This window comes from Cnephaeus nilssonii, assembly GCF_951640355.1.
Source record: "Cnephaeus nilssonii genome assembly, chromosome: 17".
Classification (NCBI taxonomy): domain Eukaryota; kingdom Metazoa; phylum Chordata; class Mammalia; order Chiroptera; family Vespertilionidae; genus Cnephaeus; species Cnephaeus nilssonii.
The window spans coordinates 49,354,961-49,374,652 of NC_137088.1; the positions used below are offsets into that span (position 1 = coordinate 49,354,961).

At 46.5% G+C, this 19,692-nt stretch overlaps 1 protein-coding gene across 17 annotated transcripts in view; it reads right to left on the bottom strand.

The window, feature by feature from the left end:
* Positions 1-19,692, bottom strand: part of CADPS (calcium dependent secretion activator) — a gene marked incomplete at both ends in the record, with an annotated part of 452,199 nt that overhangs the window by 43,247 nt on the left and 389,260 nt on the right. For all 17 annotated transcript variants that reach the window (XM_079794579.1, XM_079794578.1, XM_079794572.1 and 14 more), the window contains one exon: positions 89-121. In XM_079794579.1, coding sequence (XP_079650705.1) covers positions 89-121 — 33 coding nt within the window. The remainder of the gene's footprint in view (positions 1-88; positions 122-19,692) is intronic.

Sequence of the window (19,692 nt, forward strand, 5' to 3'; positions counted from 1 at the left end):
AGCAAAGCAAAACAAGACAAAACCCCCGCAAACAAACAAAGAAAAAAACACACAACCAAACCCACAAAGACAATTTGCATATACTCACAGGTACATCCACATACTTGGAAGCTGCCTTCACCTAAGAAGGAAAGAAGAGGATGGAGTGAGGCTGGTGTTTACGTTTAATTGTTCACAGCTCAATGCTGAATCCCCATCAGAGTTAAAACAATACGCTGGCACCTGGAGCTGGCCAGGAAACATGGGAAGGTACGAAAAAATAAAATCTGTTTGCTATTTTCCCCCAAGCCATAGCTATTTATTGCTTGAGAGAGAGAAAGTGTGTGTGTGTGTGTGTGTGTGTGTGTGTGTGTGTGTGTGTGTGTGTGTGTGTGTTGTGTGTGAGACAGAGAGAGGAGGAGAAAAAGGAGGAGGAAAGAAGGAAGGAAGGAAGGGAGGGAGAGGAGAGGGAGAGAAAGGGAACAGAAAGAGAGTGAAGTTTTCCTGAGATTCTGTAGCTGGGGTGGTAGCTTTGCATGTTCCTCCCTCCCTTTAAAAGGGACAAAAATGACTGTAGCTAAACCCCGCTGATGCGTGGAGGGCTCCCCAGTCTAGAAAAGCACCTAAGGCCGGGGGCAGTCTTTGGCTTTGTGTAATTTGGCTGCAGGTTTGTCTGAATTGAATCCTTCAGTTCTCAGTTTCAACGAACTCTCCTCAAGAAGAGGGATGTGGTGGGTGGGCATCCTTAGCCCAGAGGGAAGTGGGTGTCTGCGGGTGGGTGTTAGAAGGGGTACCAGAGCCTTCCAAAACTGTCCCAAGGGTGCCGTTGTGTCTCTTGGATTTAAATACTGGAAAGCCCAGAAGGAAGTGCAGGAAGTGGCTATGAAATTTATTTTCAGTTTTTGGAGACAGTAGTCTGGCAGAGTAGAGTGTTGGAGAGCATGGAGTTTGGAGTCAGAGCAGGTTCAAATTCTGCCTTTTCAACTTGCTAGCTGTGTGACCTTGGGCAAGTTACTTCATCTCTCTGAGGCTTAGTCGCATCATTCCAAAATGGAGATCCTACTAGAACCTACTTCCGCTGTCGCCATAAGTGTGAACACACACAAAGTCCTGGGACATAGTAAGCGTGCAACAAATGGTAGCTAAGATGTGAAATTCCTCAGCTAAACCTGGGCCAATCAACAGTGGGGTTTAAGCAATAACATCTCTGGGAGTCCGGCAGAGGTTCTATGTGTCTCATTCTGACTCGCATTTGGTCACACGTGTTCCTCTAGGCACAGGTAAGACTACGGGGCTATATTTGGGGTCAGAGAGGGTTTCCAGTATTATGGGCGACCACAAAGGCGGCGATGCACACCCAGCAGTTAGGGTGTCCTTTCCCCTCTAGGGTAGGCTTCCCCTTGACACTGGGCTGTGATCCATATCAGAAATCACACCTCCTCCCATATCAAAGTACCCAGGGAGGATTTTCACTCCTGCCCTTTTCCCAGAGCTACTTTGCAAAATGTCACCTCCCAGGGGCAAGAAACCAATGAGCCAACATGTGTGGTGGAAGGAGCCTAGGGTTTAGAGTCAGAAGTTCCATATGTGACAGAAGCAGCTGGCCCTGGGATAATCACTTCTATGCCTTAGTCTTGGTTTCTAGATTTTTACAACAGGGTGCTAATACTGTGCACTTTGTAGGGTGGAGAGCCTGATCATGTGAAAAATATTAGAAAGTGCTTCATAAATGTTAAAGGGCTGAGCACACGTTGGTTCATCATTGAGAGAGCAAAGCATCCCATCTCCCGGAGCCACGGCCAGCACCCAAGACAATCCGCAGGCCCCCATCTAATGGATTCTCCCGGACCCCAAACTTTTCCTTTGCCACCCTGATGGCCACGCAGGCCAGGCACTTTTGTGTAATGTCTGACTCTCATAGACTGGCACGTCTCGCTCATGCCTATCTTCCCAGCAACTCACTTGGAACCTGTCTTTGAAAGAGCACTTGGGGAAAATTTGTAGCAGGGAGGAAGGAGAGAAGGCTAGTGAGCGGTTCTGGCTTCAGGATGGTTGAGGAACAGCAAAGGAATGACCAGATCGAGAAGCTACTGAAAGCCGACATCTATATATATATAAAAGACGAATATACTAAGTGTCCGACTGTCCGACTGGTCACTATGATGTGCACTGACCACCAGGGGGCAGACGCTCAATGCAGGAGCTGCTGTGACATGCACTGGCTATTTACAGAGAAATGGCACTGTGGACCTGGTGCTGACAAAGCAATACTTGGCTTACCCCCAAGTGGGACATAGGTCCCACCACCACCCAGGAGCGACACCCCACCAAATTGCAGCTGAGACCCCATGGCATAAAATGCGGATCACAGCCTAGCCCAGCCTGGAAATGGTGGCTGTGGGTGCCGAGTAATGACGTTACATAGCAACGCCCAGCTTCCTCTCCCTAGCAACTAGCCTCCTTGGAGTTTCTTCAGCCCAGGAACAGGACTTGCTTTATAGCCAGGTGCAAACATTTTACACTTTAACCAAATGTCTGTGAAGCGTTTTCACATGGTTTATCTCATTTGATCCTCACAGAAGTCCTGCAGTAGGTAGATAGGAGACTTGGTGGAATCCTATTTTCTTTTTTAAATATATTTTATTTATTTTTCACAGAGAGGAAGAGAGAGGAATAGAGTTGGAAACATCGATGAGAGAGAAACATCGATCAGCTGCCTCCTGCACACCCCCCACTGGGGATGTGCCCGCAACCAAGGTACATGTCCTTGACCGGAATCGAACCTGGGACCCTTCAGTCTGCAGGCCGACGCTCTATCCACTGAGCCAAACCGGTTTCGGCCTATTTTCTTTTCATTAGCAAGACAACAGAGATTTAGAAAGCTTAGAAACTTGACCTGACTGAGGAGAAGTAAGAAATGGTGGATCTTGAAAATGACTTCAGGTTTTCTCACTGTGCAGAATATAGTCAAACACTGCTGCAGTTAAATATTTTACCCTTTGTTCTCCCTGTAACCTACAATAATAATCTGCTTTGTGTTGATATTTACTGCTGTGTTCCTGACAATTACCTGAAAGAGAAGTTGGGGTGCTTCCCTGGGCTGGAAAAAGTTTAGCTAAATCAGAAAGCAGGTCTAATTAAGCAAGTTTATTCTATATATATAAAAGGCTAAGTTGACTCGCACATGCACAAAACATATAAAACTCTTGCTGGCGCCAATCACACGTGTGTGTTTTGATCTGTCATTGTCGATTGTGAATTTGGTTGAAACTTCTATTATAGAGAAAGGGAGAACAGTGATATTAAAATAGTTCTTCTAATCAACTTTCTTTCAATGTGCACGAATTTGTGCACCGGGACACTAGTGTTTCTATATAAAGCTGGCCCCCCTGCAAAGCTGGCTGGAGAAGCAAACTGCTCTGGGCCAGTAAAAGGTTTGAGGAACGGGTTCCCAATTTTGCACAAATAATACTTCTATTAAATGATTCACAACCCCAAATCATTCCTCTCCATTCCTGTTCCAGATTTTAGTTTGGGAAAAAAGGTAGCTTTCCTTTCTTCCAAGTCTCCCCCATTTAAAATAACATCTAACACTTCTAGGATGTTTTCCACTTTGCAAAGCACTTTTATGTGCAGATTCTTTTTAAAAAATCATTTTGTTGTTAATCCTCACCCAAGGATATTTTTTCCATTGATTTTTAGAGAGAGTGGAAGGGAGTGAGGAGAGAGAAAGAGAGAGAGAGAGAGAGAGAGAGAGAGAGAGAGAGAGAGAGAGAGAGAGAGAAACATCAATGTGAGAGAGACACATTGAGTGGTTGCCTCCTGCACACACCCTGACCTGGGCCAGAGATTGAGCCTGCAACTAAGATATACGCTCTTGACGGGGATCAAACCCGAGACCCTTCAGTCTGTAGGCTGATACAGTAACCACTGAGTAACTGGCTGAGGCTGTGCAGTTTCTTCTTTAAGCCACCCTGTAAAGTGGGGGCTGTGAGTCAGATCTATGACTGAGAACACAAAAAACCCACAGAACTTAAGAATTTATTTGCTAATGACCTCAGCCAGGAGGTGGAGAAGCCAGGACCCCTGAACCCCAATTTTCCCTTTGGAACTCTGATCTCCTCACCAATGACAGAATCGGGCAGGGAATTCAAGCATCAGTGGTCAGAGCAGGTGCTGGCAAAATAATGGCTCAGTGGGAAATGGCCTCCTTTGCTCCATGGAGTTGGTGCTTGGCAGTTGGTAGGAGTTTTGCTGCAGCTGAAATGATCAACCTTTAAACACGCCTACTCTCCATTTACCACTAACATGCCGTTCCAATCCGGAGAATGATACCAGTCACATCCTGCTTCTTTCCAGGCAGTTCGGGAAGACGGAGCAAGCTCTGGGCAACGAATGAAAGCCATCCGCTCAGCTACAGACACCACCTTCAGTTCCCGAGGCTTTTTTTTTCTTTCTCTGGTAACCGCTGACTTGCACGGGGTCTTATCGATCTTCCTCCAGTCTCATAACAACAGGAAAAACTGGCTCAGAGTAAATTGTGGTCCTATTATTGTTAGAAACATGTGGTAGGCCATTTTTGGTTCTGGGCATTGAGCTTTAAGAAGGGTGTTGGTAAGGGTACAGGGGAGTCTGGAAGGGTCTGTGTAAGGGAGGGCAAGCAGAGGCATCTTGCAGGAAAAGGGCTAAAGGCAAAGACAACCATAGTCTTCCTGTAGTTACGCAAGGACTGCAATGCAGGTGGAGTGTTGTCCACGGTCCTTCTGGCGCACAGCATCCAGATGATGAGTGAAATGCCAGGGGCCCCAAAGAAGGTGCGGACACCCATCTCAGTCCAGCCGGGTGCGGGCCATCCCTGGATGCCTAGGCCTGCTCTGTGGGCAGCTCCGGCCGAGGCCATGGGGTGCTCTGGGTGCGAGCCCAGCCCTCCGTGCGAGGCTCCCTCCACAGCTGCGTCCTGTTCTCTCATGCTCATCTCCTTGAGCGGCAGGCAGCTGCCACCAGCTGGTTTTCACAGCAGACGTGGTGAGACACAGCAGAGCGGGCACCGGCAGCAGCAGGGTCAGAGCTCTGGTCCCTAGAGCCCCTCCTGCCCCATGTCCCCAGCGCTACCTTTACGCGTTATTTCTTTTACGCAGCCCTAGGAATATGGATTTACCAGCTGCGCTCTACACAGAGAGGAAGAGCCAGCTCTGTCCCTCTCCCCACCCACCCTGAGCCTTTGAAATGATCGCCAAGGTTAGAAACCCACGCGCACAGATCAGATCCACAGCAGGCCTTACAATCGACACAAAACTATTTTCCGTCACATGCCGATGCTTTGATGAATAAAATATGTCTTAAGACGTACTACCTGCTTTATAGAATTTTGTCACCATGTATTTTCCCCCACCCATGATTCTCAAAAGTGTGTGTGTAATTTTCTCTCTCTTTTTAAAAAACGTTAGAAGAAATCCTGCTAGTGGCGTGACTAAGAGGATGGGGCGGGATTGCTGGTCGGAACTCGGGCTTTGTCATTTCCTGGCTTGTGACTTGGTGCAAGTTCGTTTCTTTGAGGCTCCTTTGCAAATGGGGCCATAATAATGTGACTCAAGGGACCCTGAGAGGGTTGAATGAGGCGATCAGATAAGCGTGCAGAGCAGTGCGGGGCGCCCGGTAAAATGGACCTGCCCCTGTCCTGATTAGGGGACACACTGGCTCACTGGTGTAGCTCCTCGTCCCCACCTCTAGACCACAGGCAATTTCTTACCATAAAAAAAGGACGCTGGGAACTCCCCAGCTTACCAGCAGGTGTCTGAGTGGATTCCTGGCCTGGCACACTCTCTGCCAATTCTGTGAACACCCCAATGCATCGGAGAACTTGGCCTTGACGCACTGGGGCAGACGGCAAAGCCCTCTGTCCCTACCTCAGGATGGCTGAACTGGGGCGTTCATTAGACCAGTGTGCTCTGTGATTCAATGACAACTACCTACTGCTCTCTGGGACCCAGCTATGTGCCCTGGGCATGGGGGGTTAGGGGAAGGGGGAAGAGTTTGCCCCAGACACCCGGTCTGGTACCCTATCTAAGCAGGGACCCCAGTACCCTCGAAGGAGAGGCAAGAAGTATGACTTCATTTCCTGAGACTCCCTGCTTTCTCACCATCCCCTCTGGTGGGACGACGACTACCCTTTCTCCAGTAGTATCCAGGAGCCCCCCTCCCACCTGACCGCTGGAGACAGCCAGTGCTGGGAAAGGGATTTAGAAAGGGAGACGCAGCTCAGGAGCGGCTGTAGGGACCGAGGGTGAGGGTCCGGGATAAGCCGACAGGGAGAAGCCTGCTCGTGTGGCTGCAGGTGAAGGCTGTGCTCCGCGGCCCCGGGCCCCGTCCTTAGACGCTGTCTGAAGGCACGATCTCTCCAGCACTCACCGGAGTCGTGGCCAGCCAACAATTAAGATCTGGAAGTAACCCTTCTTGAGTGCTGAGGACTTGCCGGGTGAGGAGCCAGGAATATTGCATTTGTTGTATTTAATCCTCACAGCAACCTTCTGAGGACGGGGGTGTCCTAGTAACATTCCCTTTTTACAGTTGAAGAAAGTGAGGTGAAGAGCGAGGAAGCAACTTGACTTGAAGTCACACAGCTAAGAAGTGACAGCTTTGGACCTAGGATGCCTGTTATTCAGTTAAAAACATACACTATCAAACCACTTCTATTGACCAGTCTTGATCTGTGTGTGTGTGTGTGTGTGTGTGTGTGTGTGTGTGTGTGTGTAGACACCACCTAAAATGGCCTCTCCAGGAACATGTCTGAGGGATTTGAATAATTATCTGTGCTGACTCATTCAGGGCAGAAGGTCCAACACGGTTTCTCTGGCCTGAATGTCCCAGTTAATTACCCGGCCCTCCACCTGACTTAGCGTGTGTAGACAGGCTTAATGGGTTCTCCGTGGAGCTCTTCCATTATTTTTCAGGTGCCCAAGGTAATCTTTTCATTGAGCATTCACCATTCCGGGGTTTTCACAATGCTGATGACTAAGGGATTTTCTTCTGCCTGCTCCTAACAAGGGGACCTGAGTTAATCATTGTGAAGCTTTGATAGGAAGCTTGGCGGGGGCTTAAGCCACTTCCCTGGCTTCATTAGGGGAAAAGGCAACCCAGGTGCAGACCACGCGGGCCTCAGGGTTTGATACTATTAAATCAATGCACAGACAAAAAAAAACTAGATTAGGCCCTTTTTGCAAACAGAAATCTGGTGGGCCAGACTCAAAGATGGGAGGGAAAAAGTCTGAACAGATAGCACTGCATTAGTGACTGCCCGAGCTCTCCTTTCTCCCCACGGTTTCTTGGGGGGAAAAAATTAGCCAAGGAAACAATTTACACTCCACCCCTGCCTGTCTGACTTCACAAGGGCTCTGAGCTGATTTCTCCGCTTTTGCCTGGAAACGCTGACCACACCACCTTCTCAAGACTAGCAAAATTGGCTACAATGTTTGGCTTTAAAAATTTCTGCAGCCAGCCCAGAAATCAACCCAAGCCACTATGCTCAATTAATATTTGACAAAGGAGGCAATAGCATACAATGGAGTCAAGACAGTCTTTTGAATAAACGGTGTTGGGAAAATTGCACAGATACATGCCAAAAAATGAAACTAGACCAACAACTTACGCCATACACAAAAATAAACTCAAAATGGATAAAGGACTTAAATGTAAGACAGGAAACCATAAAAATCTTAGAAGAAGCCATAGGCAGCAAAATATCAGACATATGTTGTAGCAATATCTTTACCAATACAGCTCCTACCTAGGACAATGGAAATTAAGGAGAAAATAAACAAATGGGACTACATCAAAATAAAAAGCTTCTGCACAGCAAAAGAAACCGTCCACAAAACAAGAGAGCCCACTGCATGGGAGAACATGTTTGCCAATGTTATATCCGATAAGGGTTTAATGTCCAAAATTTATAGGGAACTCATACAACTTAACCAAAAGAAGATAAACAATCCAATCAAAAAATGGGCAAAAGACCTAAAAAGACACTTTTTGAAAGTGGACATACAGATGGCCAAGAGACATATGAAAACATGCTCAAACTCACTAATCATCTGAGAGATGCAAATCAAAACGACAATGCGGTACCATTTCACACCTGTCAGAATGGCTATCATCAACAAAGCAACAATGACAAGTGCTGGTGAGGATTCGGAGAAAAAGGAACCCTTGTACACTGCTGGTGGGAATGCAGACTGGTGCAGCCACTGTGGAAGACTGGAGTTTCCTCAAAAATTAAACTTTGAACTGCCATTTGACCCAGTAATCCCACTTCTAGGAATATATCCTAAGAAACCCGAAACACCAATCAGAAAAGACATATGCACCCCTATGTTCATAGCAGCACAATTTACAATGCTAAGATTTGGAAGCAGACTTAAGTGCCCATTGGTAGATGAATGGATAAAGAAGCTGTGGTATATTTACTCAATGGAATACTTTGTGGCTGTAAAAAAGAAGGAGGTCCCTTTGCGACAGCATGAATGGACCTGGAGATTATTATATTTAAGCAAAATAAGCCAGTCAGAGAAAGACAAATATCACATGATCTCACTTATATGTGGAATCCAATGAACAAAAGAGGCTCAGGGGCTTGGATGCATGGAACAGAATGACAAATCTCAGTGGGGAGGGAGGTAGAGGAGATGGGAAGAGATTAAAAAAAACACATATATGCATATATGCACAACCCATGGACACAGGGAATAGTGTGGGAAGGCCAGGGCTGGGGTAGGGGCTGGATGTAGGGGGGTAAAAGTGGAGGAAATGGGAGACATTTTTTAATACTGTAACAAGAAATAAATTTAAAAAACACCATTAGTGAGCAACCTGATTTTCACCTGATCTTTAATGATATTTATTGAGCACATGCGTGTGGGGTACTATGCGAGGCACCTTCTGTATAATTAACACAATCAGCACTGAGCAATAGAACACTCAATGTTGAGGCTCAGAGAGATTAAGCAACTCTCAAGAGGTGAACCAGTAAGTGATGAAGTGGAACACACGCCCAGGTCTGGTTATAATGTGCAGAGTCCTTTCACTACCTCAAGTCGTTGATGTTCTGAAAATGATATGTCATTCTAAATCTATTTCTTAGCTACCGGCCACCTGGGATCGGGGAGAAGGGGGCCTGCTTTGTGGGATGTACAGGGGCTTTGGGTCAGCCAGTTCTTGGTTTTCATTACGTGCCATCACTTACTAGTTGAATGAGCTTGGGAAGCATTATTTAACCTCCCACGGCTTCTATGATCTCATCTTCAAACCGAGGATAATGTAGTATCTTCTTCAGAGGGTGCTTGTGAGGCCAAACGGGTTGACATCATGTGAAGTGCTCAACACAATGCCTGGTACACAGTAAGAGCTCAAGAAGCATAGGCTAATATTATTACTGGTGTTTAACTCACTTGTGGTTCACTGGGCGTTGACTGCCAAGTGTGCTCCCATCTATCCTTAACAGACTAGAACAGTGGCCGGCAAACTCATTAGTCAACAGAGCCAAATATCAACAGTACAACGATTGAAATTTCTTTTGAGAGCCACATTTTTTAAACTTGAACTTCTTCTAACGCCACTTCTTCAAAATAGACTCGCCCAGGCCGTGGTATTTTGTGGAAGAGCCACACTCAAGGGGCCAAAGAGCTGCATGTGGCTCGCGAGCCGCAGTTTGCCGACCACGGGACTAGAACAAGGTCAGCCAACGATGGCCCATGGGCCAAAGCCAGCCTGCTGCCTGTGTTTGCATGGCCTGCAAGCTACAAATGGTCTCTACATTTTTAAATGGTTGAAAGAAAATCCGAAGAAGAAGACTCTTTCCTGCCATGTGAAAACGACAGGATATTGACATTTCTGTGACACAGCCACGCCTGTTCACATACATCTTGTGTACAGTTGCTTTCATGCTGCCAGGGCAGAGGTCGGGTGTCGGGGGCAGAGACCTTGGAGCTTCTAAAGCCAAAGTATTTCTTGTCTGGTCCTTCCCGGTAGAACCTTTCTGACTTCTGGAGAGAACATGATTCAAGTGGGAGACGCGAGGTGTGGGAAGAATCACAAAATGTACATTTCTGATCCTAATTCCCCCCCTGTTGGCCTCACGACTTTATCTAGTGTAATAGGGTGCCTGGCTGATTGCTTTCCTGAATTCCTTCTGGAGCTAAAACAAAAAACGTCTATGACTGTTGGCTGGTGTGCGAGGCAGGTTCTGGTTATAATCTGGAATGGGAAGCACTTCGCACCTTGGAAGGGTTATACGTACTCTAGCAGGAAAGCAAAAGGCTACTACTATTTTAGCGTTAATAAGAGCTCTGGAAAGGAGGCTTCGGGAAAACTGTAGTAACAGGGAAAAGGGAAAAAAAACACATTCGAGATAAATAAAGACCATTCACCCAGGTACAGGCAGTGTAGCATGGCCGGTGGGTAGACTTGGCAAAGACATGAAAGGAGTACAATAGGCAGCATGTGCTGATGTTTACTCGGTGCCAGCGCTGTTTTCGGTGTTTCTCATGAGCCACCTCATTTCATATTCCCAGCTCCCCTTGGTTGCTGCCTCCTCATCTGTACCTCTTTGAGCTGTTGTAAAAATTAATGAGGAGGCTACACGCAAAGGGGCATAACAAAGGGACATGGCAAACCCTCGGTGCATGCGAGCCACTAGATGACTCTTCTTGGCATTACCAGGCCAAAGAACAGCTTCCTGTGGCTGGGCTCCTGCCCCTCTGCTGCTTGCCCATACCTGCACCCCCCTTACCCCTCCCCCCGCCCCAGCCTCCAGTTTATGTTCTCCTTTTGTGGCAGAATTGGGATGGGCAGGGTTTACATCTGAATGCACAGTAAGCATCGTGTGGGCCAATATCGTGGAAAAAGCCGTGACTACACCACTGGAAATGGACGTTCCTAAAAAAGGGAGTTTCTGATGGGGATTGGAGGCATTGGAAGGAAGTGGTTTAGAGCACAGACTCTGGCATTGGATCACATGGCACCAAATTCTAGCTCTACCGCTCACTATTCTAGCTCTACCACTCACTCGACATGTTACTTAACTTCTCCGTGCCTCACTTTCCTCATCTACACAATGGGAGGAACAGGACTCCCTATGAAGTTGTGGAGCTGTTAACTGAGTTCCTAGAATAGGTTTCAGGGCACAGTGAGGACTTTCCAGGTGCCAGTGATGGCTATCATTTCTGCCGAAAATTCAGGCTGCTCCAGGTAATCAGGTTTCCATAGTAAACTTGGTCTGGCCCTGCACGATCTAAGAGCTACAGGTGGCTATGTGAATTTATGAACTTCAACAAAATACAATGAAAAAGTCAACTCTGTAGTGGTACTGGCCACATTTCAGGTACGCCTGAGCCACCTGTGGCAGTTGCTATTGTACTGAACAGTTCAGCTATAGAGTATCTCCATCATTGCAGAAAGCCCTATTGAACTGTGCTGGTCTAGATGCAAGAGATGGTCATCAATACACACTAATCCATTTGTAGTGATCGGAATGAAGAGATGGTCATTCATTTTAGACCCAGAGAGCAGCTGGAGGAGAAAGCAGGGGAAGGAAAGGGCGTGGGTGTCCGTAGCTTCGTCTTGTGGGTGAAATGAGGACTAAAGGTGGATGGGAGTTATTTAACGTTGTAAAGAGAAGAACAATGCTACCCAATGTAACAGGAGGAGGAGAAGGGGAAGATGGTGCAGTGGGCTAACGCTCTATGACAGTGAGGGTCAGCCTGTGAGATCCATCAACATAAGGCCAGTACCTAGGGCAACGAAGATAAACACAACATAGTTTCAAAGGTCCCTCCTAGGGTAAGGGATTAAGGGTGGAGAGTGGAAGGACAGAGGGATGTCACCTTTAAATAAACTATTATCACAAGTGCCTCTGTACTATTTCATTTTTTTAGCCATGTCTGTCTCTATATTTCTTTCATAAAAGTTTGTTGAGAAAATAACAAAACAAGTGATAGAATGTTTAATACTCAGGGGAAGGGCATTCTGCAGGAAGGCCTCCAGGCTCTCTGCTGGGCTGAAATCAGGATTCCGAGACGTGTCCTCTGCCAAGACACAAGCAAAGCCTAGCAGACACCTCCCTCGGTACATAATCTGGATGCTCAAGTGCATCTCGGGAGGAAGAATGCGTTGCAAGTGCCAACTGAGGGACCGACTGCTCGGGGGAGACAGAATGTGCCGGTGGGTGGATGTACTGGGACTGTGCGTGCGGGTGAGCAGTTGAGCAAACCTCAGGGGCTCCTGCTTGGGGCCAAGTGACAGTTACAATGAGAGCCCCTCCCCACCCTTTCTGGGACTGGAGAAAACAGCCCCTGAAGCCTATCTGCAGTCACAGGCGGTGAGATGAATCCTCCGAGCTCTGTCACTGGAGGGGCTGACCCGTCCTCAGAGCTGGCGGAAGACCAGCGGCATTTCTGCCACCTGGGAAGCTGTGCCCACGAAGTGCCCTGGACATGCTATGTGGACACGCAGCTCCCCTGGTTTTCCTTTTCGGAAGGGCCAGGGCTCAGAAACCCTGTTTCCACAGATGTGGGAACTGTGACACCCAACATTTTTTATGGGCAGCTCATCAGATGGCCGGCCATTGCTTAGAAATATGGTCACTGGCTTTCAAAATCGGATTCGTATTTGAAAGATAAGAGATAAGCATTGGAATGTTTTAAAAGAAGGTTTCCCTGAGTTGTCAGTGTTAAATGGGATGAGTGTTGAATTTTTTTTTTTTTCAGATACCAGAAAGAGAGTATTGGATGCCAAGTCTGGACTTTCAACTGTTGTCTATGTGACTTTGAGGAAAGCAATTGTTTGGCTTTCTCATAGACAACATAGAAATACTTAATAGTGATACAGAGTCTCGTATACAAATATGGATGTATTTGCCAGTGATTGAATGCCTGATTTACACGATCTTACTCAATTCTTATAAGAACTTGCCATCTCATTTTGCAAATGAAGGAACTGTGGCTCAGAGAGCTTAAGGAGTTCCCCCCCAGGGAACACAGCTAAAAGGTGGTAGAGCTGGCACTTGAACCCAAGTGGGTCTGACCTCAAAGGATCTGCTACTGGATTATGCTGCCCCCTATACTGCCCTACCCTTTTCACAAGATAGTTCACCAAAGTCTGAAGATGACTTTGGAAGGACTTTGAAAACCAAAAAGTGTTATAGCGATGAGGATACACACTTAGGATCACAAATAAGACCTCATCGATAACTATTGATGGAACCGTCATGGGTATTCTGCAGTGGCCCCTGCGACCACTGAGAGCTTCGGAGGGGCCAGTGGGAGCGGGGAGAGAGCCCAGCTCTCCTGGAAAGCGTCCTTAGGTGAGAACACGAGAACCCTCAGTTGCAGGGCTGCTGGGCTGATTGCGCGGCTTCTGTGCATGTTCATAAATATTGATTGTGATTAAACTATTATCATAGTAATGAGGGTAATGATGCCTCCTACAGCCCTTCCCACCACTCCACTCCAAGTCCCCACCTTCCTTTAAACAAAGAGCTGCTGGCACTGCTGGGGAGCTGGGCCAGAGGCAGGGAAATGATCTCTATTAAACAAAGGCATTCTGTTCCACGCACCGATTAGGAGCCGCAGCCTCATTAACGAGGAGAATTGTTCGCGTCTCCTGTTGCTCAGGGTACTGTGTTCCGAGACTGGGTCCAGGAAGTGTATGTTCTCATCTCTCTTCCCCCCCGGGGCTTCCGAACAGATGCCCGATTGAAGTAGACCGTTTTCCTTCCAGTTTCCCTCGTCTCTGTCCCAACCCTTCCTTCCCAGAAAGGATTTCTGCAAGGCTCGCGGGCTCCTTCAAACCCACCCTGGGGATGCTGCTAAGACTTAACAATGGCTGCATGCTTACTACTTGCTTGGCACAAGGCTAAGCGATTTGTAAGTAATTCACCCTCACTACGGTGGGCATGCTGATGATCGTCATTTACAGATGAGGAAACTGAGGCTCAGAGAGGTGCAGCGCCTTCCTAAAAGACCCACAGCTGGTGCATCCCGGAGCTGCCTGGAAACACGGGTCTGTGGGCTTCAGTTTGCCCTCTTAAAGATACTGTACTGCCTTTTTACTTGTCCACGTGGCAAACACTCATTTTAGAAGAAACTCGGATGTACAGATGGGGAGTTTTAATTTGGTAAAATCTCTAAGCAGGCAGGAAGGCTTGTTTTTATTTGATTGTAAGTGGGGGCCTCTGCCCACTCTGGCACTTTCGGGTTTTGCTTTGCCTTTTGAACGTCTCTCAACACTAAGGAGCTCATAAAGCGCAAGCTCCAGAGCGCAAGGGCCAGGCCTCACCTGTGTGCCTGGCTCCGCATGGCCGTGGTGCTGGGCAAGGGAGGGCTGTGTCGTCATTACTGAACAGTAATGTCTCTGCACAAGCGATCACCTGTCACCGCGATGCCCTGCCCTTCCCCCCTTGGCTGCCTCAGTCTGAACTTGAGGGTATAAATAGTTTAATCCCTGCCGCCAGCAACTTCTTGTCCTTTATTGTCAGCCTAGCCCTAGGTAATCTACACAGTGGAGTATTTTTACTTCTTTCCTCTTCTCAGCTCAGATCGAGTGGGGAAAACAAACAAATGGAAGAGATAGCAGGTCTGGGTTCTGTGCCTGAGATAGCTGTTCAAGCCATTTTCCTTCTCTGGTCTCAGTTTACACAACTGGAAAATGGGGTGGTTAGAATGTACCACAGCTTCCCAAGTCTCCAGCATCCATACCACCTTTCTGATTTTCGCTATTGCCTATATGCCATCTATACTATATTTACTCATTTTCTGAATATTCTTCTTTAAATTGGTTCAATTTAAAATACTTGATCATAAAAGGAAATGTTATATCACGGCCACACATGAAAATCAATATCATTTTCAATAAAAGAAAGTAAAATAAATACAATATAAATAAAAATAAATACAGTATAAGTAAAATAAAGTTATTACATTCTAGGTAGACAAGGCTGCCTGATGAGGGTGTGGAGCCCGAGGCCTACGCTCTCTCTCTCTCTCTCTCTCTTCTCTCTCTGCCTCTCTCTCTCCTCTCTCTTTCTCTCTCTCCCTTACACATGAAGATTTGACATATTAGAAAAGTATGAGAGACAGATCAGCACCCAATGGAAACTTTCTTTTTAATATAAGGATAAGAATGAAAATAAAATTATAAAGGGATTAACCCTCTCACACTGTTATTGGAGTTATTTAATGCTGAGTTTTTGTGGCATCTGATATCTTCCCAGGTGCCAGGTGGTACCTACCTTATGCTTGGAAAACACTCAGTTATGTACTAATAAAAAGGTTCTGGAGAAGGAAAAGAAAGGAGAAGAAGAGGGGAAGAAACTTCCTCCCTGGCTGATAGTGTTTGCCTATTCAGTGGTGCAAATGGTCCATTTCAAGCTACCAACGTGACATCAGTAACTGGAGAGATGGGGGAGATGTGGAGAATTTAACTCTAACAAGACCATATAATATAGGTCATTATTATTATTCCCATTGTATAGGTCAGTAAACTGAAGTCAGGAGTTAATATGTTCAAGGTTATACTCTAATAAGGGCAGAACTGAACAAACAAGTACATTGAGATAAATCAGATTCAATCCAAAATATGCTTGGAGAATGGGTTATTGAATTCTGGTTAAGTAAATATTTGGATTAATAGAGAGGTAATCTAGAGACCATGTATGACTGAAAAGTTCTTGCAGAATTAAAATAAAACACTAAACGTTAAAAATACACTATGCTTAATGGAAGATATCTTTGATGAATCAAAGTCTTGAGTGTAAGAATGTGCTGAAATAGAAGTTCTAAGAGAGTTTTGGTTTGTCCTGTTATCTAATAAAAGAGAAACATGCAAATTGACCATCACTCCGCTACGCCCACCAGCCAATCAGGAGGGAATATGCAAATTAGAAGGACAAAGATGGCGGCCACCCAACTGCTCTAGGCGCGGAGTGGCCAGGCGGGGCAGGACACCTGCTATGAGAGCGAGGGCAGGGGGTGAAGGGATCTACAGGAGTGGCACTCTGGCGCAGTGAAGACAAAGACTGCAGACTCCAGAGTCTGCAGCGAAGAGGAAGACAGCAGACTCTGGCCGGAGCCTGCAGCAAAGACGAAGAAGGCAGACTCCAGCTGGAGTGAAGGCCTGGGTCCCGGGTGCTGGAGGAAAACCAGTGCTGGAAGCCAATGGAAGGAAGGCCTATTGCACGAATCTCTTCGTGCAACGGGCCTCTAGTAGATAATAATTTGGGTTGCTTAAGAGGAATGATTGCAATGCTAAGGACTGAACAGGTGAGAAAATTGTTGGTTAAAATCACTAGGGCCATTTAAACCTTTTTACAGGTTTAAGTGGAAGGTAAGGTTAAAATGGCTATTTATGGGGCATGGCGCTTTGTTGGTCCATGTGAACAACATGTCAGGTACCATGCAAGGCTTACTGCTCACTTTATTTCTATTTGTCCCATCAGCTCTCTGAAGTAGGCATCAGCACCCACTCTACAGATGAAGAAACTGAGACTCACAAACGGTCAATTACTTGCCCACATTTCTCTTAGTCTGGGCTTCACAGTCACATCTCTCCCTCTGACTTTCTGGTGATGAGCTTCTCACTGCATGGGCTGAGAGGTCAGGTCAAAATCTCTAACTTTTTACTTCAGAACAATTATTGAATATTTGAAGCCAAATTCGTATTCCTGAGGTACTTCTTCCATAGCTGACATTTATGTGACCTGGGTGCTTGCACCTCATAGTCTGAAGAAAATACTGTGTTTGTCTTATGTTCACTTTGAGTGATAATCATCTTTCTGTCTACCAAAGAATACTAAGGGAAATGGTTAACTTTGGATGCTTATTTTCTCCTTCTGAAAAGCTTCCCAAGGGTTACTTTGGACAGCAGGTATGTTAATTGTCAACCACGTTTTCAAGGCATGTCTTGGAAATGAGGAGGATGTCCCACTAGGTGACAAAATTATCTGTCATAGACCCCAAAGTTGATGTCAAATTCTGAAATGTTGGGGAGTGGCTGATAAAAGAAGTTGGGAGGATCAGTGCTTTATAGTCTGGCACGGTGCTTTGTTGGTCTATGTGAACAAAATACATTAGACAAAATAAGCTTTGCCTTCCAATGGTGGCTCAAGGTTTCAAAATCAGAGAAGACCACAGACCCAACACCGACTTATACCAGGTAGCCTGTCTCTCTGTGTCCTCTCTTAGCTTCTCCAGCTGAATCAATTTTGATAATGGATCTGTGTAAACCCTTAAATTCCATCACCATGGGCAAGCTCCTTCATGATCAGTCTCCTGACTAGCTCTGTAACCCCACCTCTGTCATTCTTTCCTTTGATCTGACCTTTCCCCAAATAACAAGGAACTTCCAGTCCTCAGAATGTACTTGACCTTTGCTTTCTTCTCTAAGTCTTTGTGCCTTGAAAACCTCTTTGTTCTCTTCTTTTCCAGGTGAAATTTTTCTTATGTATTAGATCTCAGCTCAAATGTCAGTCAATTTCTTCATGGCTTCCCACATGAGGTTGGGTCCCTTTTGGATATGGTCCCATTGTATTGGCTCCTTTGAATAATTGCCATGCTTGTAAACTACCTGTTGAGAATAGATCTCCCTCATCCATTGCTGAGCCCCCAGGGCCTAGCACAAAATAGACAATCAATAAACATGTGTTGAATGAATAAATAACATGAAACTAAAGATTCTCTGGAAAGCCACAAAGGAAGTAGGAAATTTTGAATGTCTATTCCTTCAGTGTTATTGCAAAACTGACTAGCTGGTTGCTAAATTATTTATAATTTTTTTTCTGTTCAGATGTGAAAAATGATGACTCTTTCCTTTAGGAATGATAGCCATTAGTCTCCTGGAAGAGTCACTAACTGACTTCACTTATGGGTGTCTGGGCTTCTATGGGAATATCATTCTGATGATAATACAGGAGACTCTAGGGTGGAGTCTTAGTAGCTGTGTGACTTTGCATACCTTCTTCAACTTCCCTCATCTGTAAAATGGGGATAATAATTGTATCTACTGCAAAGGGTGAATGTGAGGATCCGGTGAGAAAGTAAATCACTTAGCACAGTGCCTGTCACATAGTATGTGTTCAATAAACATCAGCTATTACTACCACAGCTTTATCTCCACTCTGAAATATAGAGACCAACTGATTGGAATCTCCATGAATTCAGCATCTGATCACTGGGTGATATTGTCCTCTGAGGGTGGCCCCAGACCTCTCGTCTGCGCCACCATCACCAGCCCACAGTGCAAACAGCCACCTCTCCCACGCAGGGAATTCCCCAAACCCAAAGCAAAAATGGAATGCCATCGATGACAACACTAGCCAACTATTGTGAACATTCACCCCACACTAAAATCTGAACTGCTTCCCAACCAAAATGTTCTGTAGACAGAAGTGAATCTCGGTGGGTGGTCCAGTTCTGGCTTTGACCAGGGTGGCAGTCTTGTTTTGTGGCATGACATCGAGTCACCTGCACAAAAGCAGTCTAGGCTGCTGGTGGATCGATGCTAACCCCAGCCCTTTGTGGATTCTAGCAAGAAGAAGCATGTCTGCTTTGTTTTGTTTCTAAGTGGCAAAAAAAAGTGCTTGAAAAAGGGGGGAAAAGGCATGAATGAGGGTAAGTTGAGACCTAGCAGATTGGACATATAATGGGGTTTGGGTCCCTGACAACCCTAAAATGGACTTTCTGGATCCTGTCCCCAGGGGCTTCCATGTTATAGTATGACCATCTCATATAAATTTGGTGGATGGGGGATCTTGGGTGAACTCTAGGGGGGCTTCAGAGGAGTTGATGTAATTGTTCTGTTGGAGGGAGGGCTCCTCCCACATCTTCACTTCTCCTTGGAGGCTGCAGTGTTGGGAGGAAGGGCAGATGCCAGTCGAGCTGGAGGGCTTAACCTCTCTGAGCCTCAGTTTCATCATCTGTGGAAGAGTGTTCTGGAATGGCATCGTTCAGGGGATTCACGAGAAAATCTATTGAAAGCATCTAGCCCTGTGCCAGGCACTTAGCAAGTGCTTAAGCTCTCAGAGCTATTTTAAACTCCGAAATTTATCTAATACCACAGGCGTCACAGTACACCGAAGGGAATGAGAAGCCCAGCCGTGGTCTCCTAGCCCAGGTCACGGAGCTCCCCGGTGAGGGTGGAGCTGGGGTTCCCAGGCCTCCCCACTCCGGGCTCTTTACTGTGCCCACTGACTCTCAGGACTCATTCGGCTCGGCCAGCTCCTCAGGCATCACAGCTCCTGCCTTCCACCTTGGCCCACCTCCATCTGCTCAACCCCAAATCCTGTTTCTCTTACCGCCTAAGTATCTAGAAAAATCCCTCCTGCCTCCCTGCTTCATGGCCATCGCAGGCCTTCTGTCCAGAAGATTCTCCTCTTCTTTACCCACGGCTGCCCTATACATTTCAGCTCAGTGCCCACGTCCACCACCATCCTAGCTGAATTGACGCCATCCCTGACCTCCTGTCTCTTTCTCCCTCTCTTTCCAGTGTGTGGCCTGTCAGCACTTCTCCTATTCTGCAGTTTTCTTTCCTTTTTTACTGTCTGTCTCCTTTCCCGAGTGTAAGCTCCAGAAGGACAGAGAACATGTGTCCCGGCTCCTGGCTCAAGGCATGACGCAGAGGTGCTCAGTCAACATGCCGGGTGGATGAACAAGTGAATGAATGAATGAATGA